Genomic DNA, 27,573 nt, shown 5'->3' with positions numbered 1-27,573 from the left:
GATGGCTCAGCCACCCACCCGGCATCTCCAGGGCACTTGCTCAGCCCACTGCCAGCCTAGGGGTGCCCCCAGAGACTGCCTTTTTAAACTGACATTTTGGGGACAGGAAAGCTATTTTTGGTTGTTTCAGAGGCAGTGTTTCCATCACAGTTTGTCTGCCTTCACGGGAGGGAGGGATGCTCTCCCTGGGGGTGCCATAGCAGGCAGCTTTGTGTTGGGCTGCGGTGCTCAGCACCAGCTCTGCACCACTGGGTCATCCTCACACCTCCTCACTGCCTGCCCAGTGCCTGGAGCCAACGGGCCCAGGAGCAAGTGGGAAAAGACATCCCTGAGTTCCCCACCTGGGCATGAGGTTCAGGAGCATCCCTCCTGGCAGAGGGGATGGGGGAGGCACAGAGCAGACCCTGGGGACTGTACTTCCGCCAGGGACCTCCCCAGCATCAGCAAGATATCTTTTCCACACACCTTTATGAGACACCCCCAAAAATGAGCACACAGAGCCCAACAGCCCAGTGCCCCCCTCCCTCCCCCCCCAGCCCCCAAGCACTCTTGATAGGAAAAAATGTGCCTGGCAATCGCTCGGGGGGAGAGTACAGCCTCCCAGTGCAAGACCTGCTGAGAGGCTCAGAAATAAATATGTTAATAATCAAATATCCATCCTGCGCCTGAGCTCACGGGAGGACTTTCAAGTCTAATTAGCAGCAGATTTGTACCGTCTCTGCCTGGGCTCCAGGGACAATTCGCCGTGGTTCCCACAAAGCGAGAGGCTTGGCTAAAATTAGCCAGCAGCTTCCAGTCTGCAAGGATTACCTCCAAATCCCCCCGCGCTCTGGGCTGGGGGGCAGGCGGGACCCAGGTAAGCTGAGATGAGAGATGCCCCAGGCTTTGATCTGTGCAAAGCCACTCCTGAGCTGGAAATCCAGGGCAGGCAGCGCACTGAGGTGAGAGGCATCCCACATCACCCCACGGTCCCCTGCCTGCACGCAACCCCTGTGTGGACAGGGGGCTCCTCTCCACACAGCATCCTGCCATGAACCCCCAGAGTGCCCCCAAAACCTCCCCATCCCCAGACCGATCGTTTCCAAGCCAGGTCTCTGACACCCAGGGCTGCTCCAGGAGGCCAGTCCCCAAATGGGGGACTTTTTCCAGTCTACCCCAGCCACACGTACATCTCATCGCCAACGCAAAAAGCTGTCCCCACCCTCCGTGAGACCGACACTGAGACGCTGCTTGCACAACCAACGGCAAGTGCTCGGTGCATGGGGATTCGGCACCATGAGGGAGGGGATTGCATCTGCAGAGACCTGGTTCCTCGCTGCAGGCAAACACAAACCTCAGGGCTTGGCGACAGTTTGGGGACGTTCATCAATCCCTGGCCGGGGCTAGGCTGCCCTGCCACAGCTCAGGCCAGCGCTTTGTCTCAGGGAGATGGAAATCCCGTCAGATCAGACCTTTCTCCAATCCATCACGGCAGGACAGGCAGTGCTCTGGGGAGCGCTTCAACCGCCCCTCCCCATGCGTTTTTAAACAGGGCCACATCCTGCTCCTAAGGACACTGTAGCCACCATTCCTGGTGCTACAGCACCTTGCAGGGTGGCTGGGATGGGGAGAAAGGGGCACCCAGGGGAGCGATCATGGGGGCAGCACCTGGAGGTGCACCGCTGCCGGTGCCCAAACTGGGACCAGCCTCGTGGGGAAGGCACAAAGGTGTAGAGACAGCAGAGGGATGAGGGAAGGGATGGAGAGAGAGCAGAGGGAGCCGTGTCCACGCTGAGGACCAATGGCACAATGGAGGATACTCTGCCAAGCAGGGAGCGGGACCCACGCGTCCGGCCCCACGGGAGGAGTGCCTGGCAGATATTCAGTCAGAGCTCACTGACCCAGCAGCAGCTGCCAGGGGCGCTCATTAGCACCAACTAATTGTGGGCAGAGGTGTCTGGCCTGGCTGTGGGCACCCTGCCCGCACACTCCTCCTGGCCTGGCAGCGGGCATGGCTCCGAGCCGAGGGCAGAATTACAGACAGGACCACAACGGTTGCATCCAGGGCACCTCCTCAGGGATGGTCTGGAAACGTCTGTGCCAGAGATGCTGTGCCATGAACAACAAAATCAGTGCTTCATCCCTCTCAGGGGCACACAGGCACCCCCCATTCACCCATGCCCCCTGAGCCAGGGCACAGCCCTCCCCATCCTCTGCCTGCCTGAGAGACCTCCCCAGCGCCACTGGGTTGTTCACGCCGGCAAACAAGGGGTTACCAGCCCCTCACTTCCCCACAGTTATTTAATTAAGCAGTGATAAAAGGAAAGACGTATTATCCGGAGAGTGACAGCGGGTTGTAATTACAGCAGAGCAGGCTGAGAAAACAAACAGTGCCGAGGGAGGCACGGGGTGGCCTGGGGCTGGGGAGCCACCACGGGCCCTCAGGACCCACGTCCCTGCCCCAGGGAGCTGTGGCCCAGGGCAGAGGCGGGACCCTCGGATCTGCGGGGAAGTAAAGGGGAAAAGGCTCCTTTGCCTGGATGGATGTGGTCCCAAGAGCCCCCCCGCTCCAGCTCCCAGCAGGCTGGGCTGGCCCCAATCCTGGCCCCTTCCCAGGGATGCTGGGTCTGACCCAGTCCCCGGGAGCAGCAGGTTTTCGATGAGTCGCTTTGAAATATTAAACAGCATCTCCTCCATCCCCGCGCTGCTCCGGGGCAGCCCTCAGCACCATGGGGCCCCACTGCCCAGATGGAGCAAGGGGACAAAGTCCCCACTGGGATGTGGCACCCCGGAGGGGCACGATGCCCATCCGCTGGGTTCCTCCATGCTTGGGTTTGAAACTTCTGCCCTGTTTCCCATGCACAGCAAGGGCTGGAGTGAGACCCGGGACACAACCACGGTGCGAGCAAGCAACCCACAGCCCCCTCCCTGCCCCGCTGCCCGGCAGAGGTGCTGTCCCTGGGGATGAGGAGAATTTCACCCCCATGTCCCCTTCCAGGTGCTGGTGGGAGCCAGCAGGCACCACTGCAGTCACAGCTGGGACACACTGGGGTGGCTCAGTCCTGAGGGGTGCACGGCCACCTCCTCCCTCCTGCCCATCCTGTGCTGTGGGACGCTGCTGTCCCCTGTGCAGCCCCCAGCCCCAGGCACGTCCCTTCCCTTCGCTAAATCCTCCTGCTCTCAGCCCAATCCTCTTAGGCTCCCCCTCTCCCATTGCAGCATCTTTAAATTAATGCCCGGCCGAGCGTGGGATAGAAGGAAATTAACCCTGGGCAGGGGGGCAGCCTACGTGATGTCTTTTAACGCCTAAAGCACTCTTCCCTGCCCTTCTCCCACCTCGCCGAGCAGAGGAAGAGACCTCATCTGCCACAACCACAGCGAGCATCACTCCAGCAAAGGCTCCCTGCACCTGCAGTCCTGAGCTGGGGCGGGGGGGGGTGAGGGTAGCGAGTCCCCCCTCCAGACAGTCCCCTGCTCGGCTGTGAGGTCCCCGGGAGGGAGCCCGGGCCGTGTGTGGGTTTGCACCCCATGCACGGGTCTGCTATTGCCAGCAGCGGCAGCCGGCTGGGACCTCGCCGCGAGCGGTTGCAGAGCTGCTCTTCAGGGCCACCGAGCCCTGAGCCGTGCAGGGTCCCGCACAGCCTGCACCCCCCAGGGGGGGCACCTCGGGGTCCCCGGCGCTGAAGCAAGAAGCCGGGAGGGATTTGGCTGCTGGTGGGATGCGCTTGCAATCCCACGGCTTGGGGTGCTGAGGGGAGCTGGAACAGCACGTGGCAGGGCTGAGGCAGGGATGTAGGGTGCCACAACACACCCCCTGATCAATGCAAGGGACGATTCTTGCCCGTGTCACCATGGAGCAGTTGGGACAAGCCCCTTTCGGAGGAGATGTGTGAGGATGAGCAGGCACTGAGGCCATGACAAACAGGTCCATCCCACCCAGCCAAGGTCCAGGCGGGACTCGGCATTTTCAGGAAAATATCTCAGGGAGCTGACACCATCGCTGCCAGCACAGCATGGCTGCGGGAGCACAACCCCAGCAAGACCTGGGATGCTCCCAGCAGGCGATCCCACCGAGCTTCCCTCTCCCGGGGCAGCAGCGGCTGGGGCAGCAGGGAGCCAGGGCCAAGCATCACCTGCCAGAGCAGCGCTCCCGCTGATCCTCGCCGTTACGCAACAAATTATTCCACTCGCATTAATGACTTTGCGGCAAAGGGGGAAATGACATGAATGATTCCCGGTGCCTGGGAGTGACTCACTTTGCACGGCGGAGGGGAGGCGAGCGGGGAGGGCAGGCGCCAGGGGAAATTTGTTTGGGTCAGCACGAGCGGCGCAGGGCAGGGGCTGGGCTCAGAAGATGCAACTTCTGGAAGGAGAATTGGGGCAGGGGGGGGAGGAAAAAGACGTACTTAAGGGCAGATCCCACCATCCAGGGGAGGGCTGAGGCATTCCCAAGGGACAGCAGGATCAGCCCTAACCACAGCATATTCCAGCATCCCTGCCTATACTGCCCAAGCCTTGCGCCCACTCACCGACCTGTGCTGTGACCCCAAAACCCAGTGCCAGCAGCCATCCCTCCCCACTCCGGGGTCACACAGGGAGCCGAGACCCCATGCAGATGCAATCAGAGCTGGGGGTGCTGTGCACTACTGCCAGACCCCCAACTCCAGCATGCCCCCAGGAGCACAGCAGGATGGGCAGGGTGTGCAGGCACCTGCCACAGCCCCTGGGGCAGGAGTGGGGGGGGCGGAGGGGACCTATCACACAGGCTGCAACACAGAGACCAGTGCCTGACCCTCTCCCTTCTCCCTCACCTCCAGGAGGCTTGGCTAAAACACACAATGAAAAATTCATCAATATTTCTTCCCGGAGTAAATCAAGAGCTGTCAAGGGTCAGCCAGCCTGGCCAGTGACCTCCTGTGGACACCAGAGACACAGCGGGGACTTCAACAACCCACTGCCGAGTAGCCCTCGGGGGACCCTTGCGGTGACGGAGGGCTGGGTGGATTATTGCCTTTAAACCCATTCAGGGGCTTTCTGTAAGCAACACAATTTAAAAAAAAAAATCAATCTAGGAAGGAGCGATTAACCGCACGGGCCAGGAGCGGTGGCTCGCCTGTCTAATCTCGTTAGCGAGCAGGCCAGCTCTCATTTCATCCTGCCACGGCTGGATGGGCCACAGTAACCGGGTGAGAGCAGGCAGCCAGCTCTCCCCCAGCTCCTGCTGGGTCTGAGGTGACCCAAGGATGCAGGAGTTCGCCAGTGCCTCCCTGCATTCCACAGGGCTGCTCCTTCCCCAGCCAGGGCAAGGGAGAAAGCAGGGCCAAGGGAGACACCCTGGAAACCCTCTTCCCTGTCACCCAGATCCTGATCAGACTGTCAGCAGTGCTCCATCCCCAGAAAGTGCTTTTTTGGTGTCCAAATGCGTGGCTTTGGTGACGGGAAGAGGGCAGATGAGGGAGCCGGTCCATCCCAGCCCTGCTGCCAGGGTCAGTGCTTGGAGCCAGGAGCAGGGTCCCCCTTTCTGCCCCACGGAGGCTCAGGGACAGGGGCCTGCCACTCTCTCATGGTAGCATCTTGCCAAGAAACCCCCCTCTGGTTCAGGCTGTCAAGCCCCTTCCCAGCAGGAATGTCACTGCCACAGGTGGTGGGTCACAGGGACAGCAGGACAGCCCAGGGGGGTCCTCTCCTGCCCAGTCAGTCCCTCCATCTCCGCAAGGCAGACTCGGGGCAGTGGATTCATGCTACCAGCCCGTCTGCGGAGTTAATCACTCCATCACTGTCTCTGACCTGCTCCCGGGAGAGGGACCGCAGGCGAAACCATCCATCTCCACTGCCAGCCTGATACACACCCTCAGGGCTCTGAGCATCCTCTGCCTGCCCCCTGGCACCACTGCTGCTGCAGCACTGTCCTTGTCGGACCTCCCAGTGGGCCAGCCAGACACCACATCACTCTCTCCCACCCAGGACAAAGCCACCAGCTGGTCCCAGGTACATCCCAGGGCTCTCTAAGCAGAGGACGGATCGGGCTCCTCTGCACGCAGAGGTGCACAGTGCCCTCCCCTCGCACAGGGCACAGTCGTCCCCACACACACACATTTGCTGCAGATGGAGCTGCAACAGGAATCAGATGGGCACCACAGTAGCTGTGCTCAGAGCTGGGGCACCTTTTTGTGTGTCCCTCAGACCTCGACCAACCCCAGGTCCCTGATGTCCCCAGCTGGGTTGTGTAGGAGCAGCATGGATGGGACACCAACCCTGTTGCTGCATACCAGAGCCCCCAGCAGCAACACTAACACTGTCCTGGGGTCCACAGGGGCACCAGCTGCACGAACAGGAGGGATCTCGACCCGAAAGGTTCAAAAGCTGGGTGGCTCCTGCCAAAACTCTAGGCGGAGTCACCTAGAGCCAGACGGAGGTGAGGCCTGGGGACTGCTGTCAGCCACAGGCAGGGGAGGCAGGATGCCACGGGAGCGTGGGCACACACATGCGTGTGTATGACACTTCCACCCAGGAGCGTCCATAGGTGACTCACCCTCTTGGGACCAGAGAGGAAACGTTAGAGAAGACCCAAATTCAGAGGTGACAAAGGTGAGAGTCCCCCTCTCCCCAGCAGCTCCCGTTGAACACAGCAGCCATCCCGACCCCAGCTCCCCTCCCACAGGGCTCCTTGTTTCCAAACAAGATAATTACTCACACCGCTCCCCAGGGGGGCTGCACCCATCCATTTGCATTTGAAGCAGAAAGCAAATTTACTTAAAAACCAGAAACAGCCAGAGCCACAGCAGCTCAGGAACGGGAGGATCCCGGTAAGAGCCTCCTGCCCCGCACAGCCCTGCTGCCACATCCCCTTTGCAAAGCTGATCGGTAGAGTATCGCTGAGAGTGGGGATGCTCCACCCCCTGCATCCCATCCCCAGCCCTGTCCCATGCACCGTCCTGCCCCTCACCCCCATGGCATGGTACCCACCCAGCCCCGGCTGCCAGCAGAGCACCCTGGCACAGACAGTGGTTTGAACAGGACCCCTTGCACCCACCCGCAGCCCCCGTCCCATGGAAAAGGGCTTCTCTCCCTCTTGGCTCCCAGCGAAGCTGCCTGCACCAGCCCCAGCAGTTCACTTGCTTGGCAATAACCACCCCAGGGCTCCACAAACCTTTAGCAGAGGATTTTGACCCCCCACCCCAAGGCAGAGCCCCTCACCGTGGTGTGGGGGAGGCACGCCGCCCGGCTCAGCCCCCCCCCCCGGCAGGGCACGGCAGGGAGATTCATTTCACTAGAGGCTCATTCATCTGCAACACGATTAAAGCCCAGGCTGGGATCCATCCCGGTGGCAGGAGAGCGATTTGCCAGCAGATGGATTTATCATCTCCCAAGCACAGCAATTTGGCTTAAACAAAACCAAACCACTTCTCCTAATGAAAACACCGCTAATGAACAGAGCCAGCAAGGGAGGGGGAGGGCAGCTGCACTAATGGGGTCTCTCCTGTCCTTCGGGGCTGGTGTGACCCTCTGATGCCCCAGCTGCAAGGCAAGAGCACGAGGCTCAGCTCCAGCCAGGATGCACGGACCTGACACAGCCCAGGGGAAAGCAGAGCCCGTTCAGTGACCAGCTCTGCTTACCTCCCCCCCAGATCTCCTTCTGTCCCGGCTCCCAAATCCTTGGGGCCAACTGGTCCCAGCACAGCACATAACAGGAAAGCAGCACCACTGAGTCCAGACATCATCTGCTGCTGCGACACAGCCAGCCGCGGGGAAAAACTCTTCTCCGTGGATGGCGAAAGAGCAAACCCCTCCCTGCCCGTGCATCGCCAGCCCTGCGCAGCAGGAGCTGCACACCTTGGCCGAAGTTGCGACAGCCCATGAATTATGCATCAGCATCTGCAGAAATCAGCCCTTTAAACTGCCCCAACCAAACCCACGAACTTCCTGTCAATTAATCCTGTGCCACCAATTCCCCGCGAGCTCTGACCGGCCTCTGCCTGCGGGGATGCAGCAGCGGCTGCCAAAACCTCAGCTCTGGCCTCTCCACCAGCAAAATCCAACCTGCCCGCGGGCAGCAGTACCCAGTAGCATCATCCCCATGTCCCCTGCCCCGCATGCGGCTTTGTCCCAGGGTGGGCTCAGAGCAGCATCCCACCTCCCCACTGGCAGGTTCTCAGCCTCCAGTCGGTCAGGAGAGGCCACAACACCCTGCGAGAGGGGGCTCCTCGGCATCGAAGGGCTGCAGACAAGCCAGGACAGCAAAGAGGGAAGAGGCAGAGGGGTACAGATGCCGGAGAGGGGGGGACAGCAGACAGAGACGAGGCAGAGTCAGGCAACGCTCCCATCACCCCGGGAAGGTGCAGCATCCATCGAGGGCAGGGCGCTTCGGCACAGAGGGGAACCCACAGCAGCCCCCCCCAACCCCAGCACACAAATGGGAGCCCTTTCCCCACCATACCCCACCCTGACTGGGAGCCTCCTGGGGACCTTGGGGACCTGGCTTGAGGGTCAGCCCAGCTTCCAGCCCAGCCTCACCACCGGGCTGTGGGCAGCAGGAGCAGAAGCGGCAGGCGGAGCGGGGGGACATGTGGGGCTGCAGCAACAGCGCAGAAGAGGCAGGTTAGCGGGGGAGCAGGGGGACAGGCAGCACACTTGGTTCCCGTGGGCTGGACCCCCCCCTGGGGAAAGGATGTCGACGTGTGTCATCTCTCCTGGGGACTGCTTCTAGGAGGAGGGGACAACCCATGCGTGCTGCTGGCCACAGGGACGCAGGCAGATGGCCCTGCCAGACCCGTGCAGGGCCGTGCATGCAGGGGTGCTCCTGTGCTGCTCGAAGAAGCAACTGGGCAAGAGAAGGAGCTTTCTTCTGGGCATGGGCGAGGTGCTGCCATGGTCTCGGGCACAGTCCCCATCTCAGTCCCCCTCCCCAGGATCCACCCCAGCAGGCAGGCACCGCCACAGCACACAACCTGACACACACACTCGCAACCAGGCACCCGTCCGGCCCCTGCCTGCCTCCTGCCCTCACTCCCACCACCTTGGCTCCATCACTCCATCCTCCAGCTGCAGATCCCAGCACTTCCCCCAACACACACTATGATTTGGGACAAGCTAGTACTGACCTCCCTCCCACCCCCTCCACAGCCTGGGAAATAAATTAGACCCCTTGCAGGTGGAAGTCCTACGCTACAGCAAGCTTGTAGAGCTTTTCCTCCCGCCTGGCTGATCACGGGCTGCGAGCAGCCACAACGGAGCCGCCGGGTTTGCCGGCAGCAGAACAAGCCCCTGGCGCAGCCCTAGATCTGCCCATCACCTGGTACCCGCCTGCAGCAGACACATCCCCTGGGCACGGCTCTTCGGCTTTACCCCGCATCAGGGACCAGAGCTCGGCTCCCGCTCCCCTTCTGCCAACCCCACTGACCCGTTGTGCCCTCAGTGTGTTTGCAGGGGCCCACTCGGCCCCGTCCCTCCTTCTCTCTTGCTGCCACCAGGAGAGATGCCTTCGAAACACCCTCCCTTCAGGTAGGGAGAAGAGCTCAGGCAAGATGCTGCACTTGCTGGTACCTACGGTTTTCATCTCACTGGGTGGGCTGCTCAAAGGGCTAAGAGTTAGGGAGTCCCCACCCAGCAGCTGTGCCTCAGGAGGCAGGAGGATCCCAAAGCTCTGCAGATGGTCTCTATAGCAATTGTTCACCCACTGCAAACGCTGCGGCTGCCTTTGGGGTGGAGCAAAGCTGCAGACCCCACAACATGACAACGGGAGGGAGAAAGCAGGAGTGAAAAAGCAGGGGTGAAAGGTGAGCCTCCTAACCCCTTCTGGTGGACCAATAGCCCTGAAGGTGAAGCCTTCATCCTTCCAAAATGCAGCTAGGGGGTTTGACCCACCCCAAACAGCCCGGGTGTTGGCCCAGTGCTGGCACACGCCGTCCTGCATACAGAACACAGCACGGCTGGGACAGGCTTGTCCCACGGTGTGAGATGGGGCCCTGGGCCACCCAACTGGGGCTGGGACAGCCCCGCTGCCTGCACACCCCTGCGGAGCAGCGGGCGGGAGGGAAAGCCGCCTCCGAGCCCCCCTTGCCTCTTGTGCTGCCGGGATTCGGGGCCAGGGACGCGGTACCTGCACTCCTCAGGGCAAAGCGACACCGGGGTCCCATTTCTCCCGCACCGAGGGCCATGTCCAGAGCAGTCCCGAGACACTGGCTCCAGGCTCTGCTTGCACACTAATCACTCCTGTCATTAAGAGGGCTGGAGGAATAATGTGATTTATGGATGGCTTTTATTTCTCGCTAGCGTCATCTAAATACCCCAGAAATGGACCGGTTTAATTTCCTATTGGCGTAACCTAAACGTTTCTCTCCTTAACACCCAGGTGGGCACCGAGGCTCAGCAGCCGGGCACGGCCGGTGCCTGCCCTGGCCCCACGCCGCCGCAGCGGGGCCAGGCGCAGGCAGGGTTCCCCGGCACAGGGAGCCGGTGCCTGCTCTTCCCGCTGCTCACACGCAGGCAGCTTTCATTCACTCGGGCGCTCTCGCCTCTCACACACACATCCACGTGCCGCACGCCCGCACAGCCCACAGATGCTCTGGCCGGGGACCAGGGTGTCTGGGATCCACTGGAGATGTCACAGGGGAGTGGGGCTGTTTTGGGGGGGCTGTCACTGCACCCCCATTTTCAGCAGCTCTTTAAATTTAAAAATCAATGTGTTACTGAGGAAGGTATGGGGGGGATTCTAACCTGTGCATGGCTGGGGGTCCCACTTCCCCTTAGCCCATCTCCTTCTTTTGGAAGGGGGTATTGTTAACCCTTCTCTGGACATGCATAGGTGGGGGTCTCATTGCCCCTACCTCTGTTTTTGGGGAGTGAGGGAGAGGCAGCGGGACCAAGTGCTGTCCCCGTGCACACCAGCAATCGCTGGAGCTGCCATGGGACTGTCGCATCACCTGACATCGAATCATCTCTCAGTTAACAGCTCTTGCATGGCAGATGTCCCCCAGACCCTGATAGATCCTGATGGATGGGGGTCCCCAAAGCTGCAGAAACATCCCAAACTGCCCATGCTTGTCCCCAAGCAGGGCTGACCTACCAAACAGTGGGTGCCGGCAGAGACCCTCCCATCTGGAGAGAGAGGCTGAGCCCACACTGGAACTGCCAGCTCCACGCCAGGGCTTCTCTACGGTCCCACAGGGGTCCCAGTTCCTCACCACATCCCCGGGGAACTGGGAGAGCCTAGGCCAGGTTAGCAGACAGGGGCTTGAACTACTAAACCCTCCCCAGACCTAAGTCTGCATCCCCTCTCCTCCTGACTGCATCACTTTCACGCTCTTTCTGGGAGAAAAACAACTTTCCCTTCACAGGGAGGGATGGCTTTGGCGCATTCAGCCAATGTGGGGGAAATCAGTGCCACCAGGACCAGCTCCCTCCCCGGGCACCCGGCGTTACCACCGGCTCTGCCCTGGCGGGTCAGCGACCTGACAGAGATGGCAAATGAGTGACGTGCCCACCCAGAGCCTTCGTTTCCCACGTTGGGAAATGGGGCAGATATTTCCAGCCTTATTCCCCAGAGGCCTCCCAGCAGCCCCATCCCCGCGGGCAGGGGCTGGCGCAGCGGCACGGCCCCCCCCTCTGCCCGGTTTCCCGCTGCCCGACGGGGCTCAGGGATAAGCCCAGGCATAAAAGGTCTCAGCCTCAGAGAGACTGGAATTTATTTTTAACCTCGGTTTGATTTAAATCCATATGGACATTTTAAAGTTACCGGAGAAACCAAAAGTTGTGTGTGGGTTCCAAGTTCCTACACAGCTCAAAAATATCTTCCCTGCAGCACGTTTGGGCAGGCAGCAAGCAGCGTTTCCCACGCGTGGGGCTGCTCGGGAAAGCAGAGCAGGGGTCCTGCCCCGCTACCACCGATTCCTGGAAATTCCAGAGCAAAGCCTGAAATCCACTCCAGACGGTGGCAGAAAAAAGCACCGCCAGGACTCGGGGGAGCTGCCTGTGCACACACCCCAGTGCCTGCGGCACGAGGGCACCCAACCCCACCGGCTACGGACAGGTTGGGCTCCGCCGTGGGTCCCGGGAGGCAGGCGGGAACTGCTGCCCCATTTCACAGCTCCTGCGAGGGAGGCCCTGAAAGGGGACAGGTTTTGGAGAGCACGTGGAAGAAGGAGTGCTGTCACCTGCTCCTGCCCAGTTGCTTTGCTACCAGACAGGGGGGAATGAGGGGGTGTCAGGTCCCGGTCGATGGATGGATGGATGGATGTTGTGGTGGGATGTGAGAAGCCAGGCAATTCCCTGCTGGGGCAAGGGATGGAGGGGGATGCAGTAGGGTCACAGCTGGGTCATATTTGATCACCCTGTACCATGGCCACCCTATCCTGAGGGGCAGAGCATCTCTGGAGATGCTCTGGGGACACTGGGTGACAGGTGGAGAAGACACCAGGCTCTGTGGTGCTGCTGGGGTTTGTGGAGCGGGGCGATCCTCTCTGTTCCCAGGGGAACCTGCTGCCGGAGTGCTGCCGTGCCACCCCAGGGTGCAGTGGAGGGTCCAAGACACGGCAGAGAGAGCCCAGCGCCAAACCCCGGTGTCCCGAGGGGCAGCGGTGAGGGAGGGTGAGCTTGGGGGAGGCCAAAAGCCATTCGAGCATCCCACCCGCCGGCGGGGCCCTTTTCCCGGCAAACCTGCCTCGGGGGCAACCTCCACCCGACTGAGTCCGACTCTAACCACCCCCCCCCCCCCCCCAGAGCATTCGCCCCCCCCGGGCCCGGGTCTGTCCCCCTGCTCCAGCGCCGGGGTCGCGGCCACCCCCAGCTTCCCGGGCAAGGCGTGCGGCGAAGCGGGGCGGGCAGGGGTCGAGGGCTCAGCCGGGTCTGGAAGCGGGCGGGCCGGGGTGCCCGGAGCCGGGTCGGGGTTCCCGGGGGCCGCCCCCGCGCCGTGGACCCGAGCGGCTGCTGCACCTTCCCCGGCGGGCGGCACTCACCCGTGAGCTGGTCGTAGGAGCCGTCCAGGTCGCGGGAGTCGGACAGGCTCTCCTTCCTGCCCTTGCTCCGCATCTTCCCGCCCCGTCGAGCGGCGGGGGGGAACCGCGACGGGGCGAACGGGCTCCGCCGCCGGGCAGGGGGGGCCCGCGCCCGCCGCCTCCCCCCGCCCCGCCGCCCGCGGTACTCACCGCGGCAGCAGGAAGGGGTCGGCGGTGCCGGGGAGCTCGGCTCGGTACGGCTCGGTACGGCAGGCAGGAGCGCGCAGCCGCCCCGTTCCCCGCCGCCGCCGCCGCCGCCGCCGGGGCTGGGCACGGCCGCCCCCTCCCTCCCGTCCTTCCCCGCCTCCTCCCGGGAGCCGCCGGCCCGGCCCCGCCGCTCTACGCCGCGGGGAAACTGAGGCACGGCCGGGGGCGGGCTGTCTCCGGCGGCGGGGAGGGGTGCTCCGGGGAAGAGGCAGGGAGGGAGCTGCTCCGGGCTGCACCGAGGTGGGGGCTCCGGCGGTTTGGGGCAGCCCCGGGGGTCAGTAACCGGGCAGGGATGGAGCAGGCAATGGGGATGGAGAAGGCATGGAGCACCAGGGGGATCGCAGACCCCCACAGCCTGCTGCAGGGGAGCGAGGGCCCCCCCAAGCCCTCCGTGTCGGTCCCCATGCCGGGCTGTGCCTTGGGACTCCAAGAAGCTACAGGGGGAGGGGGCCCCCAGCTCTGCCCAGCCCGGGAGGTGCTACATCCCCCTCTGGGGAGAAGCCGGATGGGAAATCGGTCGGGGCAGAGGGGACGTGCAGCGGTCAAGAGACAGAGCAGAATCTGGGGTGCGGGGGACAGTGGCCCAAGTCCACCTGCTTGCAGCCAAGCACAGAAACAGGTCCCCCCCTTCCCGCATCCCCCCCCATCCACGAGCCCAGGTTTCCCATGCAGGGCTGCAGCCTTCAGCAGGATTTTTCCCCCATCTCCTGCAGCCCTGGGGAAGGGGTGAAGGAGCAGCACAGCTCAGCGGGGGCTTCCAGGGGCACAGTGCTGCCAAGAGCAGAGCTCACAGCCCCACCGGTACATCTGGCGCTGGGGGCTGGAGGTCCCACTGGTGCCCCCAGTTGTTTGCTGCCATCTGTGCGTGATGCCACCCCAGGGGATGTGAACTGTGCTGGAGAGTCCCCCCCACAGGCAAAGCCAAAGACTTTTGTCACGCTGCTGCCCGTGTGCTGCCTGTTTGCATTCTGCCAGGGGGTCCTGGGCACATATTGGGGGCTGCCCAGATCCCCGAGTTCCCCACCTCTTCTCCCTTCGTCCTCTGATCTATGCAGACAGATAGAGGGGATCAGGAGCTGGGGAGGGAGGAAAAGCATCCCCTCCCTGTCCCAGTCCCAGCCCACGGGAGCTGCAGGGCAGAAAGGGAATCCAGAGCAGCGAGGAGGGAGGGCCACACTCACACGGCAGCGTGTTGTCAGCGTGCTTTGGTGTCAAGCCATGAAAGAAGCCGCCTTAGCGAGGCAGCGATGCTTAGCAACTGCCTGGATCTAAAAATAAGAGCCATTTAGCGAGGGAAACGCAGTGGAGAAATGCTCAAAGAACTAAACACATTCCCCTGGCCCTCCCCATGGCCCGGCCACTGCCGCAGAGCCTGTGCACGCAGCCTGGCTGGAGAGAAACTCTTGGGAGAGAAACTCTGGCAATGCCCCCTCCACTTAGCCAGAGCCTGGCCAGCCCAGGGAACCCCTGTGCTCCTGGGTTTGTGCATCCTGCTGCTCCTTGCCCTTCCAATCCTCCTTACTCCATCCTCTCCATCGCATCCTCGGCCACACCTTCTTGGCAGCCCCTGGGGAGCAGCAGTGTCCCAAGGAGGCAGCCTCGCTCCGCAGGGCTGTGTGAGTGGTGCCCAGGCTGACCTGCCCCATTTCCAGCAGCCTGCGTGTCCATCCTGCTGGCAGGGATGTGGCAGGCCCAGCAGAGCTGCACAGGGGAAGTTTTCACCTTCTGCCATCCCTGGTCCATTGGGAGGCAAACATGGCTATTTTTATCCCAGCTAAGTGCTCCTGCAGGCAAACGAGAGATGCTTTGCCAGGCTGGGAAGAGGGGGGGAAAGTTGGGTGGGTTGGTGGGTACCACGGGGTAGGATGGGGCGGCCCCGCGGCCAGGCTGGCACAGTCCACCCTCCCCACAGTGTAGAAAAGGGGGGATACAGCTCGCTCGCTTGCTGGTCACAGCTCCTTTCCTTAGCAGACACGAGGGCTGGGCACCCTGCCAGGATTCACAGCCTTTGAGCCTTTCTCTGCTCGGAAAAACGCAACGTCCTCCCTTAAATGTTCCTCTGGGCGCTGGGAGCTGGGGGCTGCAGGGTACCGGGGTGGGAGCAGCCCCCTGCCGCCTGCTGCTGCTGCTGCCGCCTTTCTGCTGCAGGAACGGGTCTGGTCTCTGCCCACCCACCCAGACCCAGGCAAGGGCCCTGCAGTGGGTGCACTGTGCGCAGAGACGCCTTGGTAATCGTGTCTGGCCAGGGACGGGCACGGTGGCAAAGTCACAGCAGAGTGCAGAGAACATCCTTTGCGGCACGTCTCACTGGGACGTGCGGAAGATGCAGAAAGGCCGGGCCAGGCTGGGGAAAATCACCGAAGTGGCATCCGAGGCTTTAATCCAGGCTCTCGTGCCTCACACAGTCCTGCTGCCGCTGGCCACTTCCACCACGAGAGCAATCAGCAGGTCCGGGGTGGGCAGGAGCCATCTGCAGGCAGGGCTGGTGGTCTGTGCTCCTGTAGATGATGCTGGATTAACTGTTTCCAGAGGATGGGAAGAGCTCCAGTGGCTCCTGCGAGCCCAGATCCCAGTTACAAGGGGCAACTGGGAGGGAGGGCAGTGCCCCAGCTGGCCAAGAAGGCTCCACAGCAAATGGGAGCTCCACAGCAACATGAGCTCCACAGCTCACCATGAAGCCCATACCTCAACGGCCAGGGCCAGGGAAGCTCGGAGGACAGGCAGGTGGCCAGATCCAGCCTGCTGGGGTGGGCAGGGAACCTGTGGAAGCACCCGGGTCCCTGAGCTCATCTCTGGGAGAGCAGCAGAGAGCCACAGGGGAAACAGGGCCACGTAAACCTGCCCCAGGGCTTGGCACAGCCAGGAGTGAGGGGGGACCGGGATGAAAAACAGGGGGACAAGCAAGAGACAAGGAGGGAGGCGAGATGGGGGGGGGGGGGGGCACAAAGGGTGCTGCAACCTGAGGTGCACTCCAGGCTGTGTGTCTCTCGGAGGCAGGGTGTCCCCGGGATCACCCATCCACCCTCTCCGTGATGGAAATCGCCCATTCACATCAGCCCGAGCGCGAGGCACATTCCCTAAGTGGCCCATCCGTCACCCTGTCAGCGGTGGCAGCACTTCCATAAAGGACATCTGCACGGGATTAACGCTGCTCCCGGGGCAGCGGAGCCGCCGTCGGGGACACTTCTGAGCCGGGTGAGAGGGGCCGGGAGGTGTGTGTGGGGACACACTGTTCAGGACACTTCTTTGTCCCCAGGTGAGTGTGCGGCCAGCGCAGCCTTGCCAGGAGTAACTGGGGAAGGGAACAAGTTTGGGGATGCTCCGGTGCTGCCCGGAGCGCTGGATGCAGAGCCCGGCCACGGGCAGAGCTGTGCCAGGCTGCCGCCAGCCTCATCCAGACCCAGGCTGGACCAAGCTGAGCCCACCCACAACCGTCCCCGCTCCTCTCCAGGACACCCACCTTGCAATATGGGGGCCACCTATGCCTCCAGCTTCCCGCCGGGACCCCTCCCGGCTCCGGAGGCAGCAGCCCGCTCTCAGCTGCTGCTGCGTGTGTCCCCACCAGCCCTGCTGAAAAACCCGGGCTCGACACAAAGCCCACGATGATCCCAAACTGCTCCCATCCACAGAAGCAAGGAGAGCCTGGAAAAGGAGGCAGGAGTGCTGGGGTCCCCACCCCAACTGGGCTGGGGTTGAGGGGCGCGGGGGGCCCTCCCCCCGGAACAAACCCTGCAAGCCCTCTGCAAGCAGACCCGATGCAGCTGTTGTAGGGGGACGGGGAGAAGGAAAGTCACAATTTAACACTTCATTAGGTAACCACAAGGCATCGATCTGCCCTACCAGCCCGCGCGTTGTCTAATTGCATATCTCCATTCTTATTAATTCTATCGGAAAAGCAGAGAGCAGGACTTGGGAGTCTGATCCTATCTTTAGGAAATTTCAAACAGAGATGTAATTGCCGAGTGCTCTAAATCATGGTGCTTTATCCACTGTTAACAGTATTTTAAAGCCATGGTCATCAATAGCAGTCCTCAGGACGTGCTCTCAGCAGATGCCATTAATCTTATTTTGGCTGTGGTCGCCTGGTGCCGCTGGGCTCAGATTTACGCTGGGCGGTGAGGGACAGCTCTGCTCCCCCCACAGAGGGGGCTCCCGCCAGCTCCCAGGCTGGGATACGGGACACAGCACCCAGGGGCTGGTTCCAGGAGCAGAGGGCAGAAACGGGAGCTCCTTAAGGCGGTTTCACCCCTTGCCAAAACGCGAGCGAACAGCAGCCTTAGATGGAGATGAGCAGCTCGGCACCGGGGGCTATTCCCCTCCCACGCAGCCCCCTGCCCAGAGGAGGGGTGGTAGTGGCCGTGCAAGGGGCTGAGGGGGCTCCAGGCAGGGCAAGTGGCCTCATTTGGGAATAAGCCACAATATTTACTGCATCCTCAGAGGAAATCAATCTGGATGGCATGAGACCTGGAGGAGCCCCTTGGTTTCTGCAGGCCTGGGGGTCCGGAGGACTGGGGGAGCAGCTGCAGCAGACCAGCAGGTCCCGGGGAGGTGATGCCCCAGCAGGACATAACCCAGGACACACACAGGGGAGGGCTGCTCCCACCTCTTAACCCACCCTGCAGAGACACACGGGTAGGTGGGAGCCACTGTGAAATTCAGATCTGGAGGGGGGGGGAATTTCAGCTGCTGAAAACCTTGCAAAGCTAGCGGAGAAACAGCTCCCTGCAAGCTGCTGGGTGAGCCCTGCAGACAGGAATGCTGCAGGAGACAGGGAACCTCCTCTGTCAAATGCAAACCAGCAGGGGGGAGAAATCTGGGCGTGCAGGAGGGAAGAAAGGACTTTGCATCACACTCTGCATCCTCGAAAGCTGGTCACCTGCCTCTGCCCACGCCTCCAGCCAGGAGGGACGCCCCGGCACAGCTCCAGCCGCTGCATGGGCTGGGGAGGGACTCTGTGCCCACCCTGAACATTTCTCTGCCACTTCTGCATAACAGATGCAAAATCTGGGTGAAGAAAAGCACTCGTTTTAGAGAGTGGAGAGTGGACCGGAGCACCCCCGGGTTCAGGGAATGAGGTGCCCCAAGTCACACCGGCCCTCCCAGCATTACAGAGCATCTCACAAGCGTTTGTGTGCTCGGTGCCTGTGGGCTCAGCTTTTATTTAAAGAGGAAACAGATACGATTTCCAGCCTCCACTTACGCCACGCTGGGTGCCGCATCAGGGGCCCTTTCAGCAGCTCAGATCCGCTATGAAAACGGGTGTGCATCTCTGTCATCAGCGAGCCCACGCTGTGGACACACGACCTCCTGCTTTGTTAGGGCAGGGCCCCGTGCCTGAGCTCACCTCCCCGGGAGGGGATGTCCATGCTGTGACCGTGGTCTCAGCACTCTGCTGCCCATCCCATCCCATCCCATCCCATCCCATCCCATCCTGTCATTCTGGCAATGGCCACAGCAGAGGGGCCAAAACCAGGGCACGGGGGCTGAGGTGACATAGACCTCTGCTGCTGGAGCATCACCTGCCTACGCTGGGAGAGCAACTGGCTCGGAGGCACAGGGCACAGCCATGGCTGCCACGGGTCATTAGAGCATCCTCGCCCCTGTACGCTGCTGGGAGGGCCCTGGTTGAACCCTGGATGAGGGAGGCTCCAGCTAATTGGTCACTAATTGCTTCAGAGAGGAAACAAGCAAAACTCAACCTGTGCATGCCTGTAGCAGAGTGACCTGTGGGCCCTGGGACCAGCCAGGCTGCACGTCACCAAGAAATGGTTGAGGGTTCCTCTGTCACAAGGGAAGAGCCCAGCCCAGTGGGTGGGTGCCCGTCTCCCTGCAGCCTCCCCAGCCCCTTCGTGCCCCCACGGGACTCCCGGGAGCTCCCAGCCTCTGGCAGCATCCTGGCAAGGCTCTGAGCTGCGCTGCAGCGAGCGGCAAGCCCGGCTCATTTAATCTATTCAATTGGATTCAATTTCCAGCCACATGATTCAATTAGCCCTGGAGGGACAGCGCGGGAGAGCGGAGGCTGCGGAGCATGGCCCAGCCCTCGCTCCGGCAGCCACGGAGCTGGGAGAGGGGAGCACAGCATGGAGCCACAGTGGCTGCTCCCGCGGGGGCCAGGGCCACACACTTCTCCTGGCCCTCCAGGATGGGGACAAGACAACAGGAGTGAGGAAAGCATCCAGCGATGCTCCCCCAAGGGTGTTGCTGCCTGTCCCATCTATTTGGGGTCACCTCTGTGCTTGTCTAGCGTCCCCCTGATCTGACCCACACCATGCTGCAGTGGGGAGAACCAGGGCTCTGACCAGCACCACGGGCTCTCAGCAGCCCCAGGGAAGGCCGGGTCCCATAGACCTTCAACAGCCCTTCTCCAGCCTCCTGGCTCTGACTTTCATTCTTCATTTATTTTTCTGTCTGTCTTCCCCTGGAAAATGCCACCAAAGGCATCAGTTAATTTCCACTGTTAAGTTTTAGGGGAAAAAGCCCATCTTTATCTTGGCCCCTTTGGATGTCTGCAGCTCCCAAAGCTGGGCTTTCCCCCTTTCCTTTCACGTTACTGCAACGGCCAATTTGCCAAAAAACCCCACCACCACCTCCACGGGGACAAGCCTCCGTCCAGTACAACCCAGGATGTGGCCCTTGCTCATCCCTACAAGCCCAGAGAAACAGAGATGAGAATAAATATCCAGGAGGCGTTGGTGCTGACACCGAGATGGAGAGCTGCCTGCCGGTGCCAAGAGCCAGCCATAAATCCTACGGCAGACTGCTGGCCACACACCAGCCCCGACACACGCCACGGCAGCCGGGACTCGGCAGGGTCACAGCATCTCCCTCTGCCCGCCGTGTGGCAGGCGGGACACCGGCTCCATCCCAAGAGGGAAGCGTGGGGAGGCGCACACCGGGGCCGATCCCCTGCACAAGCGTTGTCTAGGAGATAGCTCTCCAGGTGACAGCAGGCTTCTCCTCCTGACAACCACCATGCAACAGCCCGGCAGGACCCCAGGGCAGGGGAAGAGCGTGTGATTCTTCAGGCAGGGAGAGAAAAGTGCCCCAAGGGGTACCAGGAGAGGCTGATGTGGAGGGTAGAATCCCAGAATGATATGGAGTTGGAAGGGACCTCTGGAGATCATCTAGTCCAACCCCCTGCCAAAGCAGGGCCACCCACAGCAGGTCCCACAGGAACGTGTCCAGGTGGGGTTTGAATGTCTCCAGAGAAGGAGACTCCACCACCTCTCTGGGCAGCCTCTTCCAGGGCTCTGCCACCCTCACAGGAAAGAAGTTCCTCCTCATGTTTAGATGGAGTTTCTTATATTCAAGTTTGTACCCATTTCCTCTCGTAGGGCAGCTCAACCCTACAGAGATATGGCCCCCAGGCCATAAAAGCAAAACAAAAGATGTTTGTGAACCAAACAGAGCAGGCGGGCGAAGGTGCATCCTGCTCTCTGGCCGCTGCATGGGAGACTCAGGGCTCTGGTCGTCCCCGCTCCTGGCACCCTCAGAAGCAGCCAAACCCTCACAGGCAGCTGACTCCCCCCATCAGCCTCCCACCGGTTCCCTGTGCCCAAGGCACGGTGTGTCTCCCGACAACCCGCAGCCTGGGCAGGGGAGACTCAGCTCCTGAGGAGCTGCCTCTCTCTCAGGTCTGCATGAAAAATGGGACCTCTAAGAGCTAGGGAAGAAGAGACGATACCCAAAATCACAGTGGCACTTAAAAATCAATTTTTAATAACTCCCTCCAAAGTTTAGCTCAAACTCAATTTTTCTCCTCTAGAATTTGGTCATTATTTTGTAAAATATTTGTCTCCCTGCAGCGGCTGCCTAATTTAAAGGCAGCAATCTGATTTCTCCCCTCATTCCCCAAGCCTCAAAACCAGCTCTTCCAATAATAGACTGGGTTATGAATTAGATACAATAAAATACACTCAACTGCTCAGATCAGATACAGGAAAGTTTGGGGCCATCAGCCACGTCCCGAGGCTGAACGTTAGAGTTAAATGACGACTTCTCAGTTCAAGCTGGCCTCAAAACACAAGTAGTAGTATGGCGTTTAACAAAACAGGCAAATCTGCGGCAGAACCTGCGAGGAGGAGTTTGCTGACAGCAGCAGCAGAAAGAGCATCACACCGTGCCCATCGCTGCATCCCTCGCTCACATCCACCGGCTCTCAGCCTGGCTCCCGTTTTCCTTACTGGCAGCCCCAGGGGCACGTCGGAGGCAGAGGGATGCTCCCTACTGGCTGGTACCTGCAGCCTGGGCCAAGGAGGAGGCACCGCTGAGCAGCACCACAACCTCCCTCCGCACAGGCAGGAGCAGCCCAAGGGCAAGTGACTGCCCTGCTGCAGCCAGCTGGCCACAACACAGCGACAGGGCCACCCCCGTAACCACCCCACTCTCCCCTCCGTGATGGACAAACGCTGCACACTCCGGACAGGCAGGGCTCTGCTATTTATTGAGCTCTAGCTTTGTATGTACATCCATTTACAGTGCTTGGTTCGGTGACAGCGTGACAAGAGGACGCGTGTCGCCGTCTTCCCCAGGTCAGCCTTGGGTGAGGGCTGACCTCAGGAGCTGCTCCCAGACACGGCCCGGGTTTCTCGGTTCAGCGAGGGAGCGCCCTGGGGGAGACGAGACCTTCGACAGCTCGGAGCCCAGAGCGAAAAGCTCAAAATCCCAGAGGTTGCCGAGGCGGAGTCAGACTCATCCCCAACCCTCTCACCTACCTGTCTGCTCTCAGCTGGGTGACCCCGTGCTCCGACAGCAGCGATGCCGGGGCTGCACCTCAAGGAAGCAACTCAAGCCCCCTTTAGAAGAAACTCCCCCCTCCTCAGAGGCGAGATCGTCTGGCAGGAGCTCCCCAGGCACACAGAGAGCAAGCGCCGCGTGATGCGGTTTTACTCATCTGCCACTGGAGAAGCTGCCTCCTTCTACGTGTCCTGGCCTGTTCTCAAGCAGAGTGATTTTCTGGAGCCTGCTCGCTCCCCCAAGCCCCGTCCCTCCGACACGTATACATTTCCTTACACTTGCACGGCAGGAAAGCAAATAAGTGTCTGGCTCAGCTGATAAAAGCCAGACAATTCCGTGCTGAGGCAGAGTATCCTCTGTTGGGAGAAGCTGGTGCTCCCAAGGAAAATATACTGTCTTCATCGGGTACTGTGACCAGTCGGTGGCCAAGGACACAGCCCTCAGTTTCCCATGCTCACGGCAGGTAAAGATGAAACATTAACATAATTAACACACATTAGCATGAATAAGCCTTGCCTAAAAATGGTAGTAAATGAGCATGACATTCACATCACTCGCACTACTCTAACCTCTGAGGCTAAGAGTGGGACTAGGCACTTCTTTTTTTCAAAAAACTGTTTTCTAGGGAAAGGAAAAAAAAAGTGGATCTGGGATGTAGTAACTTCTCTGCTTCGCTCCAGCAAGTCAGGACAGATCCTGATGTCGCTGCCGGGAGCTGAAAATGCACAAGCAGGGAGCAGGTATTCCTGAGTTGGCAGCGGACACAGCCTGGGAACAGGCTCCGCCAGAGCTGGGCACCTCTGAAACACCGGCTCTGGAGCAGAAAGGTCTGCTCGTGCCCCGGAGCATCCTCCCGGATGCCTTCCTTAGGAAGTTCTCAGCAGACTGTTGCTGCGAGTCGCTTGGTGAAGACAGGAGGGCAAGCTACAAAAGGAAGGAACTACTTCTCCAGCTGCATTTTAACTGCCTGCTACACACAAGGGAAAAACCAGGGGCTTCTTAGTTCGTGAAGGTCACCAGGCACTTGCAAACGTGGGCAAGGCAGAGGTTCCTGGGAGGAAGAGCAGGATTGTCGCAATGCAGTCTCTGGTGGGCAATAAGGGGAGTGGGGGGAGGGAGTCAGCCTGTCCTCTGCCCCATGAAAGTGGAGTACCTAAAAATGTCCCTCAACCTTAGGAACAGCAGAGATGAGCTGGGCTACTGGAAGCAACGGTGACCCCGAGCAGAGCTGGTCTCCAGTTACAAAGTGCTCTGTTTGATGACCCTCAGACTGGACTCTGTAAGTCAACAGCCTTGGAGGCAAAACTTTTTCTCCAGTAATCCGATGGCTTGGTTCAGGTGACACCTTCTGACATCAGGAGCCAGCAGTGAGCAGGGCCTGCCCCTTGGGGAAACTGGTTCATATCCCAAAGCCATTCCCAATGGGATGCTGGTGGATTTGACCTACATTGCAGGAAGGTGGGTTGATCCGGGCTGATGGAAAAGACCAGCCCTTACCATAGAGCAGGCGAGCGATCTCAACCCAGAACTGTCTCACACAGCTGGACTGGTTTTATTATTTCGGTTGTGAGCTCTCCCCTGCTCTGCTACAAAGGTTTCCAGCACATCTTCCCTGAGGCTGTGGAGGGAAACTCCCATTGCTACGTCACAGGAACGGCTGCCCACCCCCATGGCACCTGACAGGATTGCTTCCTCCTCCTCCTCCTCACCATGCCGACCACCTCTCCTCAGCCCCAGTCCTGTTGAAACGCAAGCCTTTGGGATCAAACACACAGCAGCAAGGCTCTCCCCTAGAAGAAATGCAGTCCCTTCTGCAGGCGGAAGGCAAGGGGCGACCGGCTGCAGATCTGTGGTGTCCCTGCCCCTCGGGCCCGTCTCTGGTCAGCCCTGCGCAGCGGCTGCAGCCCTGCTTCAGGAGATCGTAGAGAATTCCTTCAGCAGCAGCTCCTGGCTCAGCGTGTTGAAAGCAAGGTTCTTCCTCACGTTGATGCTGATGGACCGGACCTGACAGAGACAAAAAAAGACGGTTTAGCCAAAGGACTTTTCCTGGCTCCCCATAAACACGGCGGCTTTGACACTGCTGACCTCCAGGTTCAGCACGAAGCTGTTTTGCACGCTGTTATAGCCCCAGAAAACTTGCTGCAGGCAGCTCTCACTGAGACTCCATCTTCGCAAGAAATCCCTGAGGATCCTACAGGAGAGCCAGAGAGGGACTCTTTGTCAGGAAGTGCAGTGACAGGACAAGGGGTAATGGTTTTAAATTGAAAGAGGGGAGATTTAGATTAGATATTAGGAGGAAATTCCTTACTGTGAAGGTGGCGAGAGCCTGGAACAGGTTGCCCAGAGAAGCTGTGGCTGCCCCATCCCTGGAGGGGTTCAAGGCCAGGTTGAACGGGGTTTCGAGCAACCTGGTCTAGTGGAGGTGTCTCTGCCCAGGGCAGGGGGGTTGGAACTCAGTGATCTTTAAGGTCCCTTCCAACTCTGACCATGCTATGATTCTATGATTAGTTGCTTCCTGGAATAACAGGAATGTCTATAGTGACGTCCCAGCAAGCAGAGTAAATTCCAACAGAGCAAGGATGCTCTGTTTGGGTGCACGAGCCATGATGTTTCCTGTGCTGGGGCAAAGCGATGGGGAAAGCGAGCACTTCCAGGGTGCAGCTGGAAGACCATTTTCTACCAGTCCCCACTGGAGTGCGAGCCAGCGTTCTCCTGGATGAATGCAGTGCCACGGCCTCTGTCCTGCTCCAGAACCCGCAGAGCCCAAGGTACGGAGTCGAGGAAAGGACAGAGGCCACGCTGCTGTGCTGTAATCACAAATTATCACCCCTGGGTTCAGAGCCAGCTGTGTGTATTCTGTGCTGAGTGCCTTCCACTTGAAGTTGGCTCGCCAGCTGTCTCTGAAGAGGAGACACCCCTTAACAATGCCTGGACTTGTGGTCACCCCCAGAGTCCGTGAGGAAGAGCTGGGCAGCCCCGAAGAGCAGAGCAGCTTCCCTTCCCCCTCCACGCCTGAGGACTCCTTGGCCGAACACGCCGGCCCCAGGCTGGGCTCGGTCCCAGCCGCACTCGGCAACGAGAAAACAAAGTCAAACATCATCTGTGTCAGCGACTGTGCGGCAGCGACAGAAAGCAAAACTGACACAAGCTCATCCAAACAACGGGATTACAGCTCCCAGAGAGTCGGAGCCTGTGATAATAAGGTTGTTGCTGACCTGGTTAGTGTTTTGTGCTTTTTAAAAGCACTGGGGGATGAATTATATAGAAGGAGAACGAAGGATCCAGCACTGGGGGCTGGAAGAGCAAGTCAGCAGCGTTTATACTGCTGAGGGTCCCACTTGCTGCCCTGGTGAGAAAAAAAAAAAACCAGAGGGGAAGGGCAGAAAGCTCCCAAGAAGAAAGAATGTGTAAGAGTGGGAAGCAAATCAAAACATGGAAGGTTAACAGGGAAAGCTGTGAAATGAACCCCAGTGAGCCCCGTTGCACAGACCCTAACAATCCCAGTAAGCTCGCAAAGACGTCTACACTTAAACAAAGAATATTTCAGTTTTATGGAATCTGCAGAAACCACAAACTCTCCTCCGTCAGGGTGCTTGGCAGAGACCCCACGTGTCTTCGTTCCCATGGAGCACCCCCTCACCTCTATTCTCTGGACTTCCTTTGAATTGCTCCACACTGAACTAGCTTGGGATCACGCCTTGTAACCACAGGTTACAACCTACGTTAAACATCACTGCAACTGGGCTCCAGAACACTGGTTTACAGTGGGCTCTCTCCCTGCCAGGAGACAGGAGTCCCCCGACAGGATTTGGTCCCAGTCCTACCGAGTGCTCCCCACCTCAGCGATCCAGTCGGTTCTGACAAGAAGGGAACAACATGGCTAAACAGAGGCGGGGAGTCCTCTCCGGGGAACGTGACTCCCTGCAGAAAGGGCCAGATGCCACACGTAGCGTAAGCCAGGATCCTTATTCTGACTAGAAGCATTTCTTTGGGTCCCAGCAACAGAAAAAACAAGCAGAAATGAGCTCCTGGTGTCAGGAGCTGCTGCCAGGGGCCAAGCACCAGCAACAGAAGATGCCCAACTCGTATACACGTCAAGGTCTCCAAGAAGGATGTGACAGCAGTCGCTATAAGACCAGAAAGGGAGGCTGGAGTGACACATGATGAGAACACAGAAACTGTAGCTATGGGGTAGAGCACAAGAAATTAAGCCTGTTTAGTTTGCAAAGAGAAGGTTTAGGAGGAATAGAGCAAACACTCTCCAATATGTAAAATGAGGTCAGAAAGAGAACAGTGAGTAATATTTCTCTGGCTCCCCAGGGATGGGGCAAGAAATACTCAGCTTAATTTAAGATAAAGAAGATTTACACTGGAAAAGAGGAAATACTTTCAGACTTATGGGTTGTGAAGCAGTGGAGCAGATCACCTGGGGCTAGCGTGGAGCTGTTTTCACTTAAAGACAGCCTCAGGTTTCAAGAGGAGCTTAGACACAAACTTTGGTCAAGAGCGGTTTAGATGGACTTAGATCTGCTTTACCACAAGTTGGGGAAAGGAGCGGGCATGATACCAACACACAAGGTGACACTAACGTTTCTACAAATCTCTGCCCAGCATTTCTTCTGCTGTGAGAAAGCAGGCAGCTCCGAGCCAACCAGCTTAAAAGGTAAGAATAGCGCAAATTAGAGTTAAATCAAGTTATCTCCAGCACCAGGGCTCAGCACAGGGAGCCAGAGCTCAGCTCCCTTTTGGGGCTGGAAGAGCAGACAGTGACACAGGGAGGTGTCAGCCTGTAACAAGGATAAACTTCAGAAGCTTCCTGCAGCCTGGCCGAGCTGCTCCATCCACAAGGCTACAGCCCAGGAGACTCCTCCTAGCTCGTGGGGCAGCGGGCAGCCCAGGCCTGGCTGCCAGCCTGGAAGCTACCAGAACTCTTGAGTGGCTCACACAAGGGGCCAAAACCAGCCTCAGAAAGTAAGCTCAGAGCTCTAACGTTCATCCTGCAAGGAAGCCAAAGCAGAGCACGCGTCCTCTCTCCCTTCTGTACAGAACATGCTGGAGCACGCTAGGGCCAGAAGAGCTTTTAAAATTGTTTCCTCCCATTTAGCAGCTTGGATCACATTTAAGCCACAGCTTTTGAAGAAACAGAAAATGCATGAAAGGCTGACATCACCTGGAGAACAATGAGCAAATAAAGAATGGATGAAGCAGTGGCATTAACCACACGACACAGAATTAGAACTGAACAATGTTTCCCTCGTTACAGCCGGACGAGTGCAATGCTGTACAGACACTCCTACTTTGCAGCAAGCCCCACCAATTAAACCTGTTTCCAACCAGCAAGCAGCTCTTAAGAAATTTGTACAATGGGAGGAAGGTTTACACTGACTACTACATCTAATTAAAAGTCAAATTAGTGTAATTTCCCCTGCAGAAATCAATCCTTAATCAGACTATTTTGAGACTCTGCTGAAACCTATCCAACTGCAAAGGCACTGAATGTTTCGGAAAGACGCTGAATCTCTTTCCACGCATTCCTCCGGCTGCAGCGTGAGGGTTCAAAAGCTCACATCCAAACCATTCCTTCTATCAAAGCAGCACAGACCTCAAATGACATCCCTGAGGATTCAAAAGGAAAAGAAAAAAATGTGTTATAAAACTT

At 59.2% G+C, this 27,573-nt stretch overlaps 2 protein-coding genes across 5 annotated transcripts in view; both read right to left on the bottom strand.

Moving 5' to 3' along the window:
* The window catches only part of KCNIP2 (potassium voltage-gated channel interacting protein 2), a 45,436-nt gene extending 32,431 nt beyond the window's left edge, over positions 1 to 13,005 (bottom strand). For 3 of the 4 annotated variants that reach the window (XM_074159188.1, XM_074159191.1, XM_074159193.1), the window contains exon 1: positions 12,933 to 13,005. In XM_074159188.1, coding sequence (XP_074015289.1) covers positions 12,933 to 13,005 — 73 coding nt within the window. Of the gene's footprint in view, positions 1 to 10,039; positions 10,137 to 12,932 lie in introns of those variants that run through there. The other variant, XM_074159189.1, reaches the window with a different exon arrangement.
* An 8,597-nt stretch (positions 13,006 to 21,602) lies between these two features.
* The window catches only part of ARMH3 (armadillo like helical domain containing 3), a 156,592-nt gene continuing 150,621 nt past the window's right edge, over positions 21,603 to 27,573 (bottom strand). Inside the window, exon 26 of the mRNA XM_074159007.1 lies at positions 21,603 to 23,918. Coding sequence (XP_074015108.1) covers positions 23,826 to 23,918 — 93 coding nt within the window. The 3' untranslated portion in view covers positions 21,603 to 23,825. The remainder of the gene's footprint in view (positions 23,919 to 27,573) is intronic.

This window comes from Numenius arquata, chromosome 15 (genome assembly GCF_964106895.1).
Source record: "Numenius arquata chromosome 15, bNumArq3.hap1.1, whole genome shotgun sequence".
In the NCBI taxonomy this organism is placed as follows: Eukaryota; Metazoa; Chordata; class Aves; order Charadriiformes; family Scolopacidae; genus Numenius; species Numenius arquata.
This window is presented reverse-complemented; position numbering and strand designations above follow the sequence as displayed.